The 14,921-nt window shown below is 47.6% G+C and overlaps 1 protein-coding gene across 9 annotated transcripts in view; it reads left to right on the top strand.

The window, feature by feature from the left end:
- The window catches only part of slc2a9l2 (solute carrier family 2 member 9, like 2), a 768,327-nt gene that overhangs the window by 363,579 nt on the left and 389,827 nt on the right, over positions 1–14,921 (top strand). For all 9 annotated transcript variants that reach the window (XM_072495986.1, XM_072495985.1, XM_072495983.1 and 6 more), the window contains one exon: positions 13,545–13,677. In XM_072495986.1, coding sequence (XP_072352087.1) covers positions 13,545–13,677 — 133 coding nt within the window. The remainder of the gene's footprint in view (positions 1–13,544; positions 13,678–14,921) is intronic.

Here is a 14,921-nt window from a genome sequence, read left to right as displayed (position 1 = left end):
AGACGGCGCAGTGGTTAGCACTGCTGCCTCACAGCGCCAAGGACTTGGTTTCAATCCCGGCCCCGGGTCACTGTCCGTGTGGAGTCTGCACATTCTCCCCGTGTCTGCTTGGGTCTTACCCCCACAACCCAAAGAGATGTGCAGGGCAGGTGGATTGGCCATGCTAAATTGTCCCTTAATTGGAAAAAAAAAGAATTGGATACTCTTTCTAAAAAAAAAATAATAATAATTTTAAATCAGTTGGTGCCAGATTCAAATTAATGTTGGGAAAGCAGAAAGCAGAATCCATGCCGGAGAAATGACTAGGTCTTTGTGGGCGTCTTTCATTAAGGTTGACTCCAACTGTGAAATCTGAGTAATTCTATCTGAATAATGATCTCTCAATTTATATCCATGAAGGTTTATTGGCACAATGGCCTGCATTTTTAGAGGTGAATTCTGTGCGGGAGCTTATAAGAAAGGTGTTGAGGGAAAGGGGTGATGTGAGGCGGAAGGAATCGGAACAGTGAATATCCCAGGACTCCTGCAGGACTACATTACATTTTTCCCTACTTCCTCTGTCCCACCATTGGCTGTCATGCTTTCAACCATCTGAAAACCACATAACCCACTTTTGAATTGAACATCTTTCAGGCATTCAGTGATAGTTCCTGAAATTGGGAACTATTTACACATATTTTAAACCCATTCAATTTCTACCTCTAGGTGTTTGCAGAACAGAAGTGGTTCCTGACAATACAAGCATTAATTTATGAGAATTAAGCTCCCACATGAAATTGAAGCAGACATATATTAGAGAGACAAGAGAGTGATTTTTAATCTAGCGCTTAATGTAATTACAGGGTTCAGTTGAAGGGTATAAAATGCTGAAGCTTCAAGTCCCTGCCTTATAATGTGTGGATCATTTGATTATCAGTCTGGTAGTAATGATTTTATATTTAATTGAGTTTGTTATTCATGATTAATTAAGCAAAGTACAAAAAGTGCACCAGTACTGCATTTCTTTGCTATAGTTAACATGTTAGTGGCGTAGTTCCAGAGCAGGAAGATTTTGCTCCATTACATCTTAATGAGTTCCTTCAGGCATTTAGGCACTCTCCCAATCTGTCCACTGAATCCTGTGCACCCAAATTCCAAAATATGCTAATGTAACCCAATTGCGCTACAACGTCCGACTTCCTACTATTAAACTTACAATGCACTGGAGGTAGGTTAGATTGAGATTGATATAATGCTCTCTGAGCTCTCGAGGGTCGGATTCCATGGATAATCACTTCATGAAATGTGGTCCACACAGCACCAGAGGAAAGCTACAATGAGGCTCATGTTTTTACTGGGCTTATTATTGAATGGATTGTTGGGTTTTAAAGGCAGGCCTTTACTATCTGAATAGATCAGGAGGAGGGGGCTGGATTATGTCAGTTGGCTGCACAGCTGGTTTGTAATGCAGAGCGATGCCAACAGCACCGGCTCAATTCCCTTACCAGCTGAGGTTATTCATGAAGGCTCCGCCTTCTCAACCTTGCCCTTGCCTCAGGTGTGGTGACGTTCAGGTTAAATCACCACCAGACAGCTCTCCCCCCTCAAAGGGGAAAAGCAACCCATGGTCATCTGGGACTATTGTGACTAAAACTATGGCATCTAAAAGATCATGTGAAGCCCTGAAAGACGAACCAAACCATATGCCATGAATAGTTCTAGTGTGGTGTGCCCTTATGACTTCTTTCACAACACTTTGGGACTGCCATGGAGCTGGCCCTGGTTCTGTCAGAATGAGAACTAAATGGAATGGAGCATCATGATGAAGTGCACTTCAGGTATTGCTCAGTAACTATTGCAAATAGCATCAGGGCATATCTCCTCACTGAAGTCTTCTCTTACGTGACTGCCTTTTGTCCTTTTGTCCTACTTTCAAAGAAAGGGACATTCCCTCAATCTGCTAACCACCCGTCCTACAAAAAGACACCACATCAGGCCATTTTGTAACACATGAGTGAATAGGTAAGCAGCTACCAAAGGACTGGTTAAAGGACAGAAAACGGAGAGTAGTGGTGAATTGTTTTTAGGGGGGCTGCAGTTGTGTTCCCCAGTGGCCGGTACTAAGATCAATGCTTTTTATGATGTATAATAATGACCAAGACTTGCATGTGCAGAGCAAAATTTCAGAATTTGCAGATGGCACAAAACGTGGAAGCATTTTGAACTGTGAGGGGGATCGTGGTGGATTTCAAGAGGACAGAGAGCCTGGTGGAATGAGTGGACACATGGCAGAGAACTGTGAAGTGGAACATTTTGGTAGGAACTCAGAGGATAGGTAAATGTGGTGGCTTGAGACATACACTGGAGGCTTCCAGTAGTTAATAAAAGGGTTTGTTGATGAAAGGCAAAGGCAGTTAAGTAACAAGCACAGAACACAATCTAGCTGGTCTTAACACTTTGGCTCCCTGGGCACACTACCCAGGATCCTGCTCTCAGGGCCCAGCTCAATCTCCCCTTGGCTGGGGTTTGTATGCTGTTGCGCGATTGGCCCTGAGCTGGTCACATGGTCAATGGAACCCACCCCCTTAAAGGGGCCACGCCACAGCAGTAACATTTAAGTAAAGGGGTACAATTCTAAAGTGGATGTTGGAGTAGAGGTGCCTGCAGGTTTGGTGCACAATTCATTGAAGATGGCAAGTGAAAAAGTGATTTAAAAGTACCTTCTTCTGCGATCGCTTGCTAACAAGTATGATTGTCCACTTAAGAAACTCCATGTTACTGGTCATGGGTTCTTGCATGGCTGATGAGCCCAATCCTGGAGCCGCATCTTCGATCGCACACTTGACAGGTGTTTCCAGGAGGTGGGATAGGTCCTTGGACTCTAAATCGCTGATATTCCTTTTTCAGGCTACTTTTTCAGGCCTCCTTTTGTCATAGGGTGTCCTCGAAGAATTGTGTTCCTTCAATCAGGAGGTTCCTCCAAGTAGGTCTCTTGACAGCATTGACATCTATGCTGCATTTATTGAGGTAAGCCTTCAAGATGTCTTTGAAGTGATTCCTTTACTCTCCTCTTGCTCGGAAGCCTCCCTTGAGCTGGGCAAAAAAGATTTGCTTTGGCAGTCGGTACTCTGACATCCTAAGCACACGGCCGGCCCAGAGGAGTTGGTTTTGGATTATCATGGCCTCGATGCCCATGCTCTTGGTTTCTCAAGAACACTGATGTTAGTACGCCTGTCCTCTCAGCAGATAAGGAATCCGTCTCAGACAGCATTGTTGGTACCTTTCCAGGGCCTTGAGGTGGCATCTGTACATAGTCCCAAGTTTCTGAGTCGCATAGAAGAGTTGGGAGCACAACCGCCTCGTACACGAGGATCTTCCTGCCAGCATGAATGTCAAGGTCATCAAAGACTTTTGTCCTGAGGCATTTGAAGGAGATGCTTGTAGATTGGATATGCTGTTGGATCTTCGCATCGACAGCAGCCTGAGAGGAAGGGTGGCTCCCAGTAATGGGAAATGTTCCACATTTGGTAGGGTTTCTCCAATGATCTTTTTTTCAAAATTTTAGAGTACCCAAGTATTTATTTTCCAATTAAGGGGCAATTTAACGTGGCCAATCCACCTAACCTGCACATCTTTGGGTTGTGGGGTGAAATCCACGCAGACTCCACACGGACAGTGACCCAGGGCCGGGATTCAAACCCTGGCCCTCAGCGCCGTAGGCAACAATGCTAACCACTGTGATCCTAGTGGTGGTGTGGGGATGACCTTGGCAAGATGTTCATCTTCATCGATGACGTGTTGAAGGCTGTGAAGAAGATGTTGTAGTTTCTCCGCTCTGGGGAAGTCCTGGATGACGAAGGGTATTCTGTCGGTTGTGTCCCATGTTTGTCTTCTGAGGAGATCGGTGCGGTTTTTTGCTGTGGCACATTGGAACTGGCAGGGTTCTGGTTCTATGCAAGTTGTAGATGGAGAGTCATGAGGTGCATGTTGATGCTGTCAGGTGTAGCCATCTCAGATGGCCACCTGCAAAGGACCATGGGAATTATGGCCAACCCAGGACTCAGATACACTCAGAGCCTGTGCGTGTATTTGCAACCCAGATAGCTAGACGCGATCGAAACCCCAGCTCATTTGCATTCTAATGGCCCATTTCCCCAGAACAAAAGGACTGTACTCAGGTAACCGATACAGATGCAGACTAACCGGCGCCACTCCCTTTGGAAAGAAAGCCTAAGCAGCCAAGGTCAATGACCGCTAAGGACACGCCCAGCCATCAAGGCACCCACCCCTTTATTGGCCAAAATCGAAGGCAGTGATCGAAGCCTGTCAAATTATTGTGTCCAAAGCTAAGAACTGCCCCAAAGTGCGTGAAATCCCAGAGGGATAAAAAAGAGACACAGCCATGTGCTTGGTTTCTCTTGGCCCCGGCCTACGCCTAAAACCAAGTGTAGCATTATGACCAGAAGACAAGTTCAAGATCAACGATCGCTACTAGACAGGTGAGCCCAGTAGAAATGAAGCCACTTCTTCTACCCAGCCACGCAAGATCCGAACAAAGGCCTTGTTCATCTGCAAAGAGCCGGCTGCCCTGAAGTTAAGTATAGGTTATTGTTGGTGTTAAGTGTAGTTTAACTTGTAGTGTTTTATGTTGCATGTCGAAGTAATCCTTGTGTGTAAATAAACTATCTTTGAACTTGAACTGGCTAACTGATTGTTTGGTCTTTGATCGATATCCGGTAAAGCCTTGTGGTGGTATCATTTGATACCTGGCAACTCTGAAAAGCAATATCATCATTAATAACTGCCATAGCTAGTTAATTTGGCAACATTATTGGTGCCAATTGGTAGGATAGTATTCCACTCATTAAAAAGAGCAACATTATTGGTGACTCCGGTGCTGATTGGCAACACAGGGAGCTCCGAAATTTGATTGACAAGTTTGTTCTTGATGGCAAAACCAATTCCATGCGTCCTGGGCTGATTCTCAGGTTTTGCTCTCCAGAAGAAGTTGTAACCACTGCCATCTTTCCTATGCCGTCCTTTGTGGGTCTCTTGCAGAGGCAACGATGTCAATGTTGAAGTGCCTGAGTTCATGGGCTATAAAGGCAGTTCTCCGTTCTGGTCAATTGTTTTTGCTCATTATCCATGAGAGCTCATACATTCCAGGTTCCTAAATTCAGTGTAACTTTGATTTTCTGACTGTCGGTAGGTGAGCCTGCTGGGATCAGTTAGCCAGCCAGGTTGGGGATGAAACAGACTATTTTTAGGGCACTTTTCTATCCCTTTCCTCATGCAGGGTGAGCAGAGTGGATCCTGAATAGTACTGCTCAGTCATGAAGAAAGCTACCAAAACGCTCCCATGATCCTATTCCAAGAACGAGATGACTGAATCAAACTCCACCGCCTATGTTGGTCTGAAGCTAGGGAGTTCCAGATTGCACAGTCCTGTCCCTGCCACCTCTCACCAATCGGCGCGGGGCCTGTCTGTGTGGGGGATGTGCTGGTTTCCTCCAGGTAGATGCCTGGTGTGGGAAATCTTTTAACGTGGGTATGCCATTGCACATCAGCAGATGAACGGTCCTTAACAAAGGGCAGGTCCAGTTCCAATGGCAAGGGAACCTCAACGACTGGGGATCTCTCAACTGCTGCAGCCTTCATCTGCTATCGCAGCTGTTAGTTTCGCCATCAAGAACAAACTTGTCAATCAACTCTCGGAGCTCCCTGACATACGAATATCTTCTGCCTAATCAGCCATTGAGGACTTGGTTTGGATTGTGCTTTGTCTGGTCCCTCCACTCTGACCTTACCGTCATGGGTGACCCTCCCAAGAGCTTAAGAGTCCTGACGACATTGCTCTCGGGATCAGCGGAACACTCAAGCCTCTCCCCCATGGCAAGGTGGCAATCCAAGGAATGGAATTAAAAAGTATATCTGATCCTGGGCTTTACAAATAGAGGCATAGGAAGCAACAAGGTTATGATGAAATTTACAAAACACTGGTTCAGCCATAAGTGGAGTATTATTTCCAGTTCTGCGTGCCACACTTTAGAAAGGATGGGAAGACCTTAAAGAGGCTGCAGTAAAGGTTTATTCAAATGGTTTCAGCATTGAGGGTCTTCAGGCACATTAGTTGATTTGAGAAGCTTAGAGAAGGAAGGTTTGAGAGGAGATTTGATAGAGGTGCTCAAAATCATAAAGATTCTTAAACAGTATAGAGAGAAATTGTTCCCATTGGTGGAAGGGTCAAGAACTAAGGGAACACTGATATAAGGTGAATGAAAAAGAAAGGAAACATGAGGAAAATCTTTTTGATCTGGAATCCATTGCTTGAAAGGGTGGTAGAGATGGAATCAGTCTTGACTTTCAAAAGGGATTTAAATACGTACACAAAGAAAATATTTGCAGAGCTAAAGACCGGCTGGGACATGGGACTAGCTGGATTGCTGTCAAAAGGGATTTAAATAAGTACACAAAGAAAATATTTGCAGGGCTGAAGACAGGCTGGGTCATGGGACTCGCTGGATTGCTTTTGCAGAGAGCCAGCAGACGTGATGACATTTCTATACTGTAACCATACCATTGTTTTATATTAAGTGCATACGTTACTGTATAGCTTCAACCGCCATGAAAAATAGAATGAAATAGCAGTACACGTTCTAGACCAGATCACCTGGCCTTTCCCCTACCCAGCCCCTTAAGTGGCCAGTTATTGCCCAGCTACAATTTTCAGATGATGGATGGGGCTCAGGCGCAGGAAAGCCCAGAAAATGATCCTGCTGAAGCCTCGGGTGGGAAGGAGATCCACCTCTATCAACGCCTACTTTCAACATTGGCTATTCCCCTCTCCTCCAACCACTCGCATAAGGTCTGACCCTCAAGGTGCCCAATCACCACTGGCCTTTTCACCAACACGTCACACCACTTCTGCCCACCAGCCTCCCCACCCTAGACCTTACCCTGGTCTGAGACCCCTCTAGTAGTGGACTCCCAGGACTTAGACTCTGGGGACGTTTCACACTTCCAATCCTGCCCATTGCAGCTTCTGGGCAATGAACTAGACATGCTGGCAGCTCTCTGAGAAGCAAAACTCCTCCCCCCCCCTCCCCCCGAGTGAGGAACAGAATTATTGTCTCCAGCCATACTCCAGCTAGTATGCCTTGGAATATTAACTGGCTAAACGGCAGCCAGTATCGGCAAGCTCTTTAGCTCTTTGTGTAGCAGACCATGAAACCCTGCCTCCAAAATTCCCGGGGTCAGGAAGCAATAGTCTTGTGACACTAAGATTGACTACTAAATACCTGGCATTTGCAGAAGGAATGGAAGGTTGAGGGAAGGAAGGAATTCCACAGTTCAGCAAATGTGGGAGGAACAACCAGGGGTGAGATTCTCCGAACCCCCGCCGGGTCGGAGAATCGCTGGGGGCTGGCGTGAATCCCGCCCCCGCCGGTTGGCAACTTCTCCGGCACCGGAGATTCGGCGGGGGTGGGAATCGCGCCGGTTGGCGGGCCCCCCCCCCCCCACGATTCTCCGGAACGGATGGGCCGAAGTCCCGCTGCTAGAATGCCTGTCCCGCCGGCGTGGATTGAACCACCTACCTTACCGGCGGGACAAGGTGGCGTGGGTGAGCTCTGGGGTCCTGGGGGGGCGCGGGGCGATCTGGCCCCGGGGGGTGCCCCCACGGTGGCCTGGCCCGCGATCGGGGCCCACCGATCCGCGGGCGGGCCTGTGCCGTGGGGGCACTCTTTTCCTTCCGCCTTCGCCACGGTCTCCACCATGGCGGAGGCGTAAGAGACTCCCTCCACAGCGCATGCGCGGGGATGCCGTGAGCGGCCGCTAACGCTCCCATGCATGCGCCGCCCGGAGATGTCATTTCCGGGCCAGCTGGCGGGGCACCAAAGGCCTTTTCCGCCAGCTGGTGAGGCGGAAATTAGTCCGGCGCGGGCCTAGCCCCTCAAGGTTTGGGGCTCGGCCCCCCAAGATGCGGAGGATTCCGCACCTTTGGGGCGGCGCGATGCCCGACTGATTTGCGCCGTTTTTGGCGCCGGTCGGTGGACATTGCGCCGATACCGGAGAATTTCGCCCCAGGAGTTGAACATGATGCTTTTAACCTTGATTACATCTTTATGTAAGATGAAAGGCCATAGGACACAACCAAGGTTGAAGAGAGAAAAAGAGGAATTGGTGAGGTGAAATATAAAATTCAGATGTGTAGACCATTCTTTGGGCATCACAAGATCCCTTGAGGTCAAAAATGGCATCTGGGCACTCCAATGAATGTTGTGCATTTGGCTAGACACCTTAGGCTGGATGTTTGTCCGCACATGGAGGCAGGAATCGGCTCGCAAAACACAGAACTTAGATTTTATTCGCGGGGAAGACAATTTTCCTGTGCCTTCCCGACACCATGCCATTTTTGTGCGGCCTTGTCAGGAATCAGGAAAGCCTTGTGTGCAAAACCTACACGCAGCCCGCTGTTGTCGGGGTCACTAGAATAAACAATAGAGGAAATTTGTTTTTTCTAATGCACACCATTTTTGCCTATTGCTGTGCCTCCTCATTTGAGATGTGATCACTTCTGCTAAGGCAGGATTGAGTGGATCAATTTTCTTCCAGCATTCCTTTCAAGCTACAAAAACTGATTCACGCCAAAGGATTCCCTGCCAGGGGGGGATAAGTGAATGGAGGAGTCTCTGAAAGCCACACACAGCACAGACCAGCCATTGTGGCCTTAAGAGCCTGGAGCGGTCAGGCACGCTGTCCTTTACAAATCTTCATTTTGTCATGGGTGCAGCAGACTTCCTTCGAGGCACTGGTGCAGCAGCAGCCTGAAATGACTCACCTTCCACACGTCCAAGGGTGGGAGGAACCAAGGAGGTGAGTGCCTGCAAGAAGGTGATGTTGGAATGAGTAACCACAAGAAAGGGTATACAGGAAAAGGTTAACTTACTTGAACAATACTCAGAGGCAATGTTGGAGGAGGCTGCGTCTGTCTCGAAGAAGTGTTGGCTGAACTTTGTGTCCTGCTGCAACAAAACCTGCAGCCAAAGGGATGGCAGGAGCGTTCCCTTCCAGTGGCATTGTGGTGACTGCAACCCTCCATTTTCTCACGAGTGCGTCACTCCAAGATTACGCAGCCGACGTCTGTAAAATTTGACTGGGAGCAGCACAAAGGTGCATCCATCAGTCACTAATGTCCTTTTTTCCAGGGTGGAGCAGGTTATCTGGTTTGAGACAGATGTTGTAACGCAGACGTGGAGGGTGACGGAAGCTGCCTCGGTTCCAAGCTTCCCCCAAGTGCTGGATGTGGTAAACTGCATGCACGTGGCGATAAGGGCACCCATGCAGAGTTCAGCATGGTGCATTAACTGAAAGGTGTACCACACCTTAAATGTCCAACACCTCTGTGACGATCGCAAGAGGTTTCTGCATGTGTGTGCTGACTACCCTGGTAGTTACCACGATTCAGTAATCTTAAGGGAATCGAGGCTGGTACGAATCCGCCCACCGACAACCTCAGCTGCACGAATGGATACTTGGGGATAAACAGTGCTTCTCAGATCCTTCCACCAACAACAAACCCCGCCACAGAAATGAGGAGCCATCTTCACACAAGGACATTAATTGAAAAGGCTACTGGCCTACTAAAGAGATTCAGGTCTATCTATGGGTCGGGGTGGGGGCACTAAAGTATACACAACACACTGTATCCAGAATCATTGCAGTCTACTGTGGTTTGGCACTGGACCTGGAGGAGGCTGAGGAAAGGAGTCTCTCCTTAGAAGAGGACCAGCAGGAGGAGGAGAAGGAAGAATTCCACGTGGGGGAGGAGAACGAGGAGGAAGGCCAAGATGAAGGGCCTCAGAGACAAAGTGGGTGATGTCGCCAAAGAGGCTATGAGGACTCCATGCAGGATGCCATTTTGGCCAGAGACCTTCCAATACAGCGGCGTCTCACATGATGGGAACCTTCCATGAGTGCGAAGAGTGACCTGGAAGATAGAGAAGAGCATTTGAGTCACCATGAGAAGGGATTTGAAAGCACCCTGCAAGATAACACGGCTGAGGATTGACGAAAGTCAACTGGATGCAGTGCTGAGGTGGCGGTGTGATGCTAAAAGACATCACTCTGCTTGGAAAATATAATGTAACTAGTTAACATTCTGCACAGATAAAGGTTTTTCTTTAAATTTGCACATGTTTGCTAACTAGGATGACTGAATCGTGGTAACTACCAGGGTAGTCAGGACACACATGCAGAAACCTCTTGCTAACTTACTCAACACAACTTTTAATTTGTCTAAACAGCAATGTAATTAGTGATGTAACCGATGTGGTGTTCCCTGTTCTTGGACACTCCTAGAGTGTTTGCCTCATTGCATTGGAGGAGCTGGAACCAGGCAGCTCAGCTCCCTGTGAGGATCATAATGGTTGGCTTTATCGTGCAAGAAAAAGTTGGGTTCCACCCTGTGAGCGCACTACCTGCATCTCTGAAGTGGCTTCATTCTTGCTTCGACCCAGCTAGCGGATGCTGCGGTCCGGCTGAGGGGCCAAGGAATCAGAATATGGTGACATTCTCTCAAAAAGTATGGATCTATCAGCTGTCTGTTCTGATTGCTCAGCCCCTTGGCCCAAACTCTGAATGGGGTATGATTCAGGGGCACCCCTGCTGGCACATCTATCCACCAACCTCCCATCCAGTTGAGTGACCATAGCTCATTTCCCAGTACTGCTATGGAGGTAGTATCACTGTGCAGGAGACCTCACACTGCACATGCTGGGACCTGGGTTCAATTCCCGATTTGGGACACAGTTTGTGCGGAGTCTGCACGTTCTTCCCGTGTCTGCTTGGGTTTCCTCCGGGTACTCCGCTTTCCTCCCACAAGTCCCGAAAGACGTGCTTGTTAGGTGAATTGGACATTCTGAATTCGCCCTCAGTGTACCCGAACAGGCGCCGGAGTGTGGCGATGAGGGGCTTTTACTGTGAAAAGCCCCTAGTCGCCACACTCCAGCGCCTGTTTGGGTACTCTGAGGGATCAGTGCTAGATTTCCCCACTCCATGTGACAGGCATGTATTGGGTTGGGGAGCGCATAAAGAGCAGCCATGAGAGAATGGCCAGCCTCATGATGAGTCCCATGTCATAATAATAATCTTTATTGTCACAAGTAGGATTACATTAACACTACATATATTGCATTTTATTTTCATTTCATTTCAATAGATTTGCCTTTATGAAATGTGCTTGATAATTCTTTTCTTGCTCGGGGACCAAATGAAGCAAGGCCAGCTGTGTCTTGTATCATTTTTATTTATGATGACACGTGTGTGCAAGAGATGTAATGTGATGGTGTGTTCTTGTGGGACTTCAATCATTGTAGCAAATATTTGTCGACACTTGGAAAAGTAAGTGGTACTTAAAAGTATCACTTCCAGGCTGTCAGACCTGCTGAGATTGTCCAGTACTAGGATTGGGTCCTCCGTGTCCTCAGTTTTCACCCACTAGCCTCCGCATTCAAAGACTCATCCTCCGCCAGTTCCGCCAACACCAGCATGATGCCACCACCAAACTTCCCCTCACTCTCCCTGCCAGCATTTAGCAGGGACCGTTCATTCTGGGATTCCCTGGTCCACTCCTCCATCACCCCCAACAACTCACCCTCTTCCTGCAGCAATTCCCCATGCAATCGCAGAAGGTGGAACACCTGCCCCTTTACCTCCTGCCTGATCACCATCCCAAGGCCTAAACACTCTTTTCAAGTGAGGTGTGCTTCACATACACCTCCTTCAATCTGGTCTATTGCATTTGCTGCTCCCAATGCAGTCTACTCTACATTGGAGAGAGTAAACGCGGACTGGATGACCACTTTGCAGACACCTCCAGTCCATCCGCAAGCAGGACCCATTTCAATTCACCACATGTTCTCACGTCCATATGTCTGTCCTTGGCTTGCTGCAATGTTCCAGTGAAGCCCTACGCAAACTGGAGGAACAGCACGTCACCTTCTGATTAGGCACGTTACAGCCTTCCGGACTTAGCATTGAGTTCAACAACTTCAGACTGTGAATTCTCTCCTCCACCTTCACCCCATTTTTGTTTCTATCAATTTAGTTTCATTTCTTCCATTGATCTGTTTTTCCCTCATCGTTGACCCCCCTCCCCTACCCCACTTGGGCCGACTGTTCCTAGTTGTCCTTTGACACACTGTTCACCTTTGTTTGCCACTCACACATTCTTATCTCTTTATGCTCCTCTATCGGCTCCCCCCTCTTCCAGGCCCATTGGACTAACCCCTGCCTCCCTCCTTACACCCCTCCCCAATTTAGTCCATATTAGTTGCCCTTCAGTGTAGACTTTACTGCACGCTCCCAACCTTGCTGGGATCTTGATTTTATGAGACTCATGATTCAAGGAGTAACTCTGCTGCTGTGTGGGCTTCACCACAGAGAGGAGAGCATACCTGAGGATGGTTCTCATACAGTTGCCTCATGATTATTAGGGTGTCCCTTTAGTCGACCAATTGTGCTCACCATTAACTCCATGCACCCAAAATGATCCCCCTTACACATTGGGTATTCACATACAGAGCAACTATGTTGCAAAGAGGCACCTTGAGAATATAATGCATGTAACTTTCCAGATTTGCTCCGCCACCTCCTTGTCTCTCCCAGTCACCCGTTAACTTCTCTCTAACATTCTTGTCCCACCCAAAAAAAACATTTCCCTCCCCCGTTATACTTGAATCTCCACCGCCGTTAGCTTTGCACCTATAGACAGCACCATCCACATGGCTTCTCTCCCCTCTGAGCCTACTCTCGTTACTGTCCCCATGTCCACCCCAAACCTGACCCTCTCCCGTTATTCAAGTCCCTTGCTTTGTCTGTTTCCATGAATCCTGCCACAAGATCATCCACTATCCGACCATGACCCCTACCGTCACCCCTGCCACCCTACTGCATCCCACTACTCCCTCTCACCCTGACTGTTCCCTCTGCAGTCCAGTACCTACTATAGACAGCACCGACCCCACCCTCAGGGACCATCTTCCTTGCTCCCCACCTATTCACAGGACCCCACACCCAAGATGCAACCCACTTCCCTTGCTCCCACAAGCCTGCAGCTTTGCCTTCGCTCGCTGGCACCATCCTTGCCCCAGACTCCCTCCCTCTTTTGGCCAGAAACCCTGCCTCGTACCCCTGAGACGACTCAATCATCACCTCATTAAAAGAGGGATAAAAAGGAGCCACGCACTCCACTGCAGCAAGCTGACTACCTCACCTGCTGCATATCACTCATATGTCATCATAAATCTGAAGGCCCACATTGCTTGTGTGTCAATAACTTAATTAGGAATGGGAATGTATTCTGGAGAGCTGGCCTTTTACTGAGCACACATGTCCTGCAGATACATGGAAATGAGTTTCTTGGCGTTTATCTTTGGGAAATGCAACACACCTCTCACCAAGGATTGCTGCCAGACCTGCTGTGTATAGCCAGGATTTTTTGTTTTTATTACACTGTTTGATATTCTTTTAAGTGTAATGCTGGGTATATTTTCTATCTTTTCTAGGAGTCCAGTTGGCCTTTACTGTTTGGACTAAATGCAGTTCCAGCTGTAATGCAACTTGTTGTTCTGCCCTTTCTTCCTGAAAGCCCTCAGTACTTGCTGTTTGAAAAGAATGATGTTACTCGAGCCAAGAAAGGTAAATCCATACCCAACAAAGTTTAATTCTGATAAAGCATGTTCACAACAACTAGGGCGAAGAGCCATGAAGTGCTCGTGTCAGCTATCAGTAATTTAGTCAAAATAAATTGTTTCTGGCACATTTGAATGATTCATCATGACGTATCTGACCAATTATATACTATGTTTTACTTCCAAAGGTACTTCACATGAGTTGACAGATATCAGGAACATAAAGTACTGAGTTCTGATTAATAAGATGGCTTCTAGTGCTTAAGGACATTGTACAGAATCTCAAATGGCTGATTTCAATATCTTTTTCTGGGGGAGGGGGGAGGGAACAATTTGTTAGAACCTTGTGTTCTTTCAATTTGTCCGCATGGGCTAAAAGTGAGGAGAATTAATCTCAGAGCAACGGTATACAGCAGGATGTCAAACTCAAGAGGAATGGAGTAACCTGGAGTATTGCTGCAAGTTAGGATAAGGCTTGATGTATGTTTAATATCCATTTGGATACGGGTATGATATAAGGCAGTGTTTTTAAAACTGTTTTTCCCGGGACCCACTTTTACCAACCGGTGGATCTTCAGGATCATGCCAGCCTACGTCAGTGACCCACGCCGGCTGATCTTCGTGACAGACCATTATTGCATACCTTTAATGCGACAGGTGAGCCTGCTTGGTCCTCACAGTCTCACTTGTTTGGTCCTCACGATCTCACTTGCTTCATCATTCAATGCTACATTTCTGCTAAGGACTTCAGCTGACGATTTAAGTTCTCGCTGCATCCTTTGAAAAATATCAACGAGGTTTGTCCTCGAACTCGACACGTTTTGAAGATTTGAGGGCTTTGAACTTTCATTTGCCAGTGCTTCCTTGCATATAACACACATGGGTTTTGCATCCTGATTTGCATTTATTGGCACAATAAAGCCAAGCCGCAAGAAATCATCTTTATACTGCTTTGTCCCTGAATTCAGTTTCTTCTCAATGCGTTGTTTACAATAGGCTGTGTATACTGCTCACACCGGCACTGCTTTGTCTTGCCGTGGACTCTCCTGTGAAGCTCTCTCTAGCAGATTCAGGTGAGAGATCCTGGCCTGTTTGTGTCACGGCCCTCTTCCTTCTTACAAAATAATCCATCTTCCTTTCTTCACACAGTCCTGTTGCTTGCTTGCTGGCAGCTACAACATGGAGTAATCTCTCCTCCATGATTTTGCGCACAAAGCAGGGGTGTACAGGGCACGTGGCGTCAGTGTACGT

Source organism: Scyliorhinus torazame, chromosome 3 (assembly GCF_047496885.1).
Source record: "Scyliorhinus torazame isolate Kashiwa2021f chromosome 3, sScyTor2.1, whole genome shotgun sequence".
Lineage (NCBI taxonomy): Eukaryota > Metazoa > Chordata > Chondrichthyes > Carcharhiniformes > Scyliorhinidae > Scyliorhinus > Scyliorhinus torazame.
The sequence above is the reverse complement of the archived record's forward strand: the minus strand, read 5'-3'. Positions and strand labels throughout refer to the sequence as shown.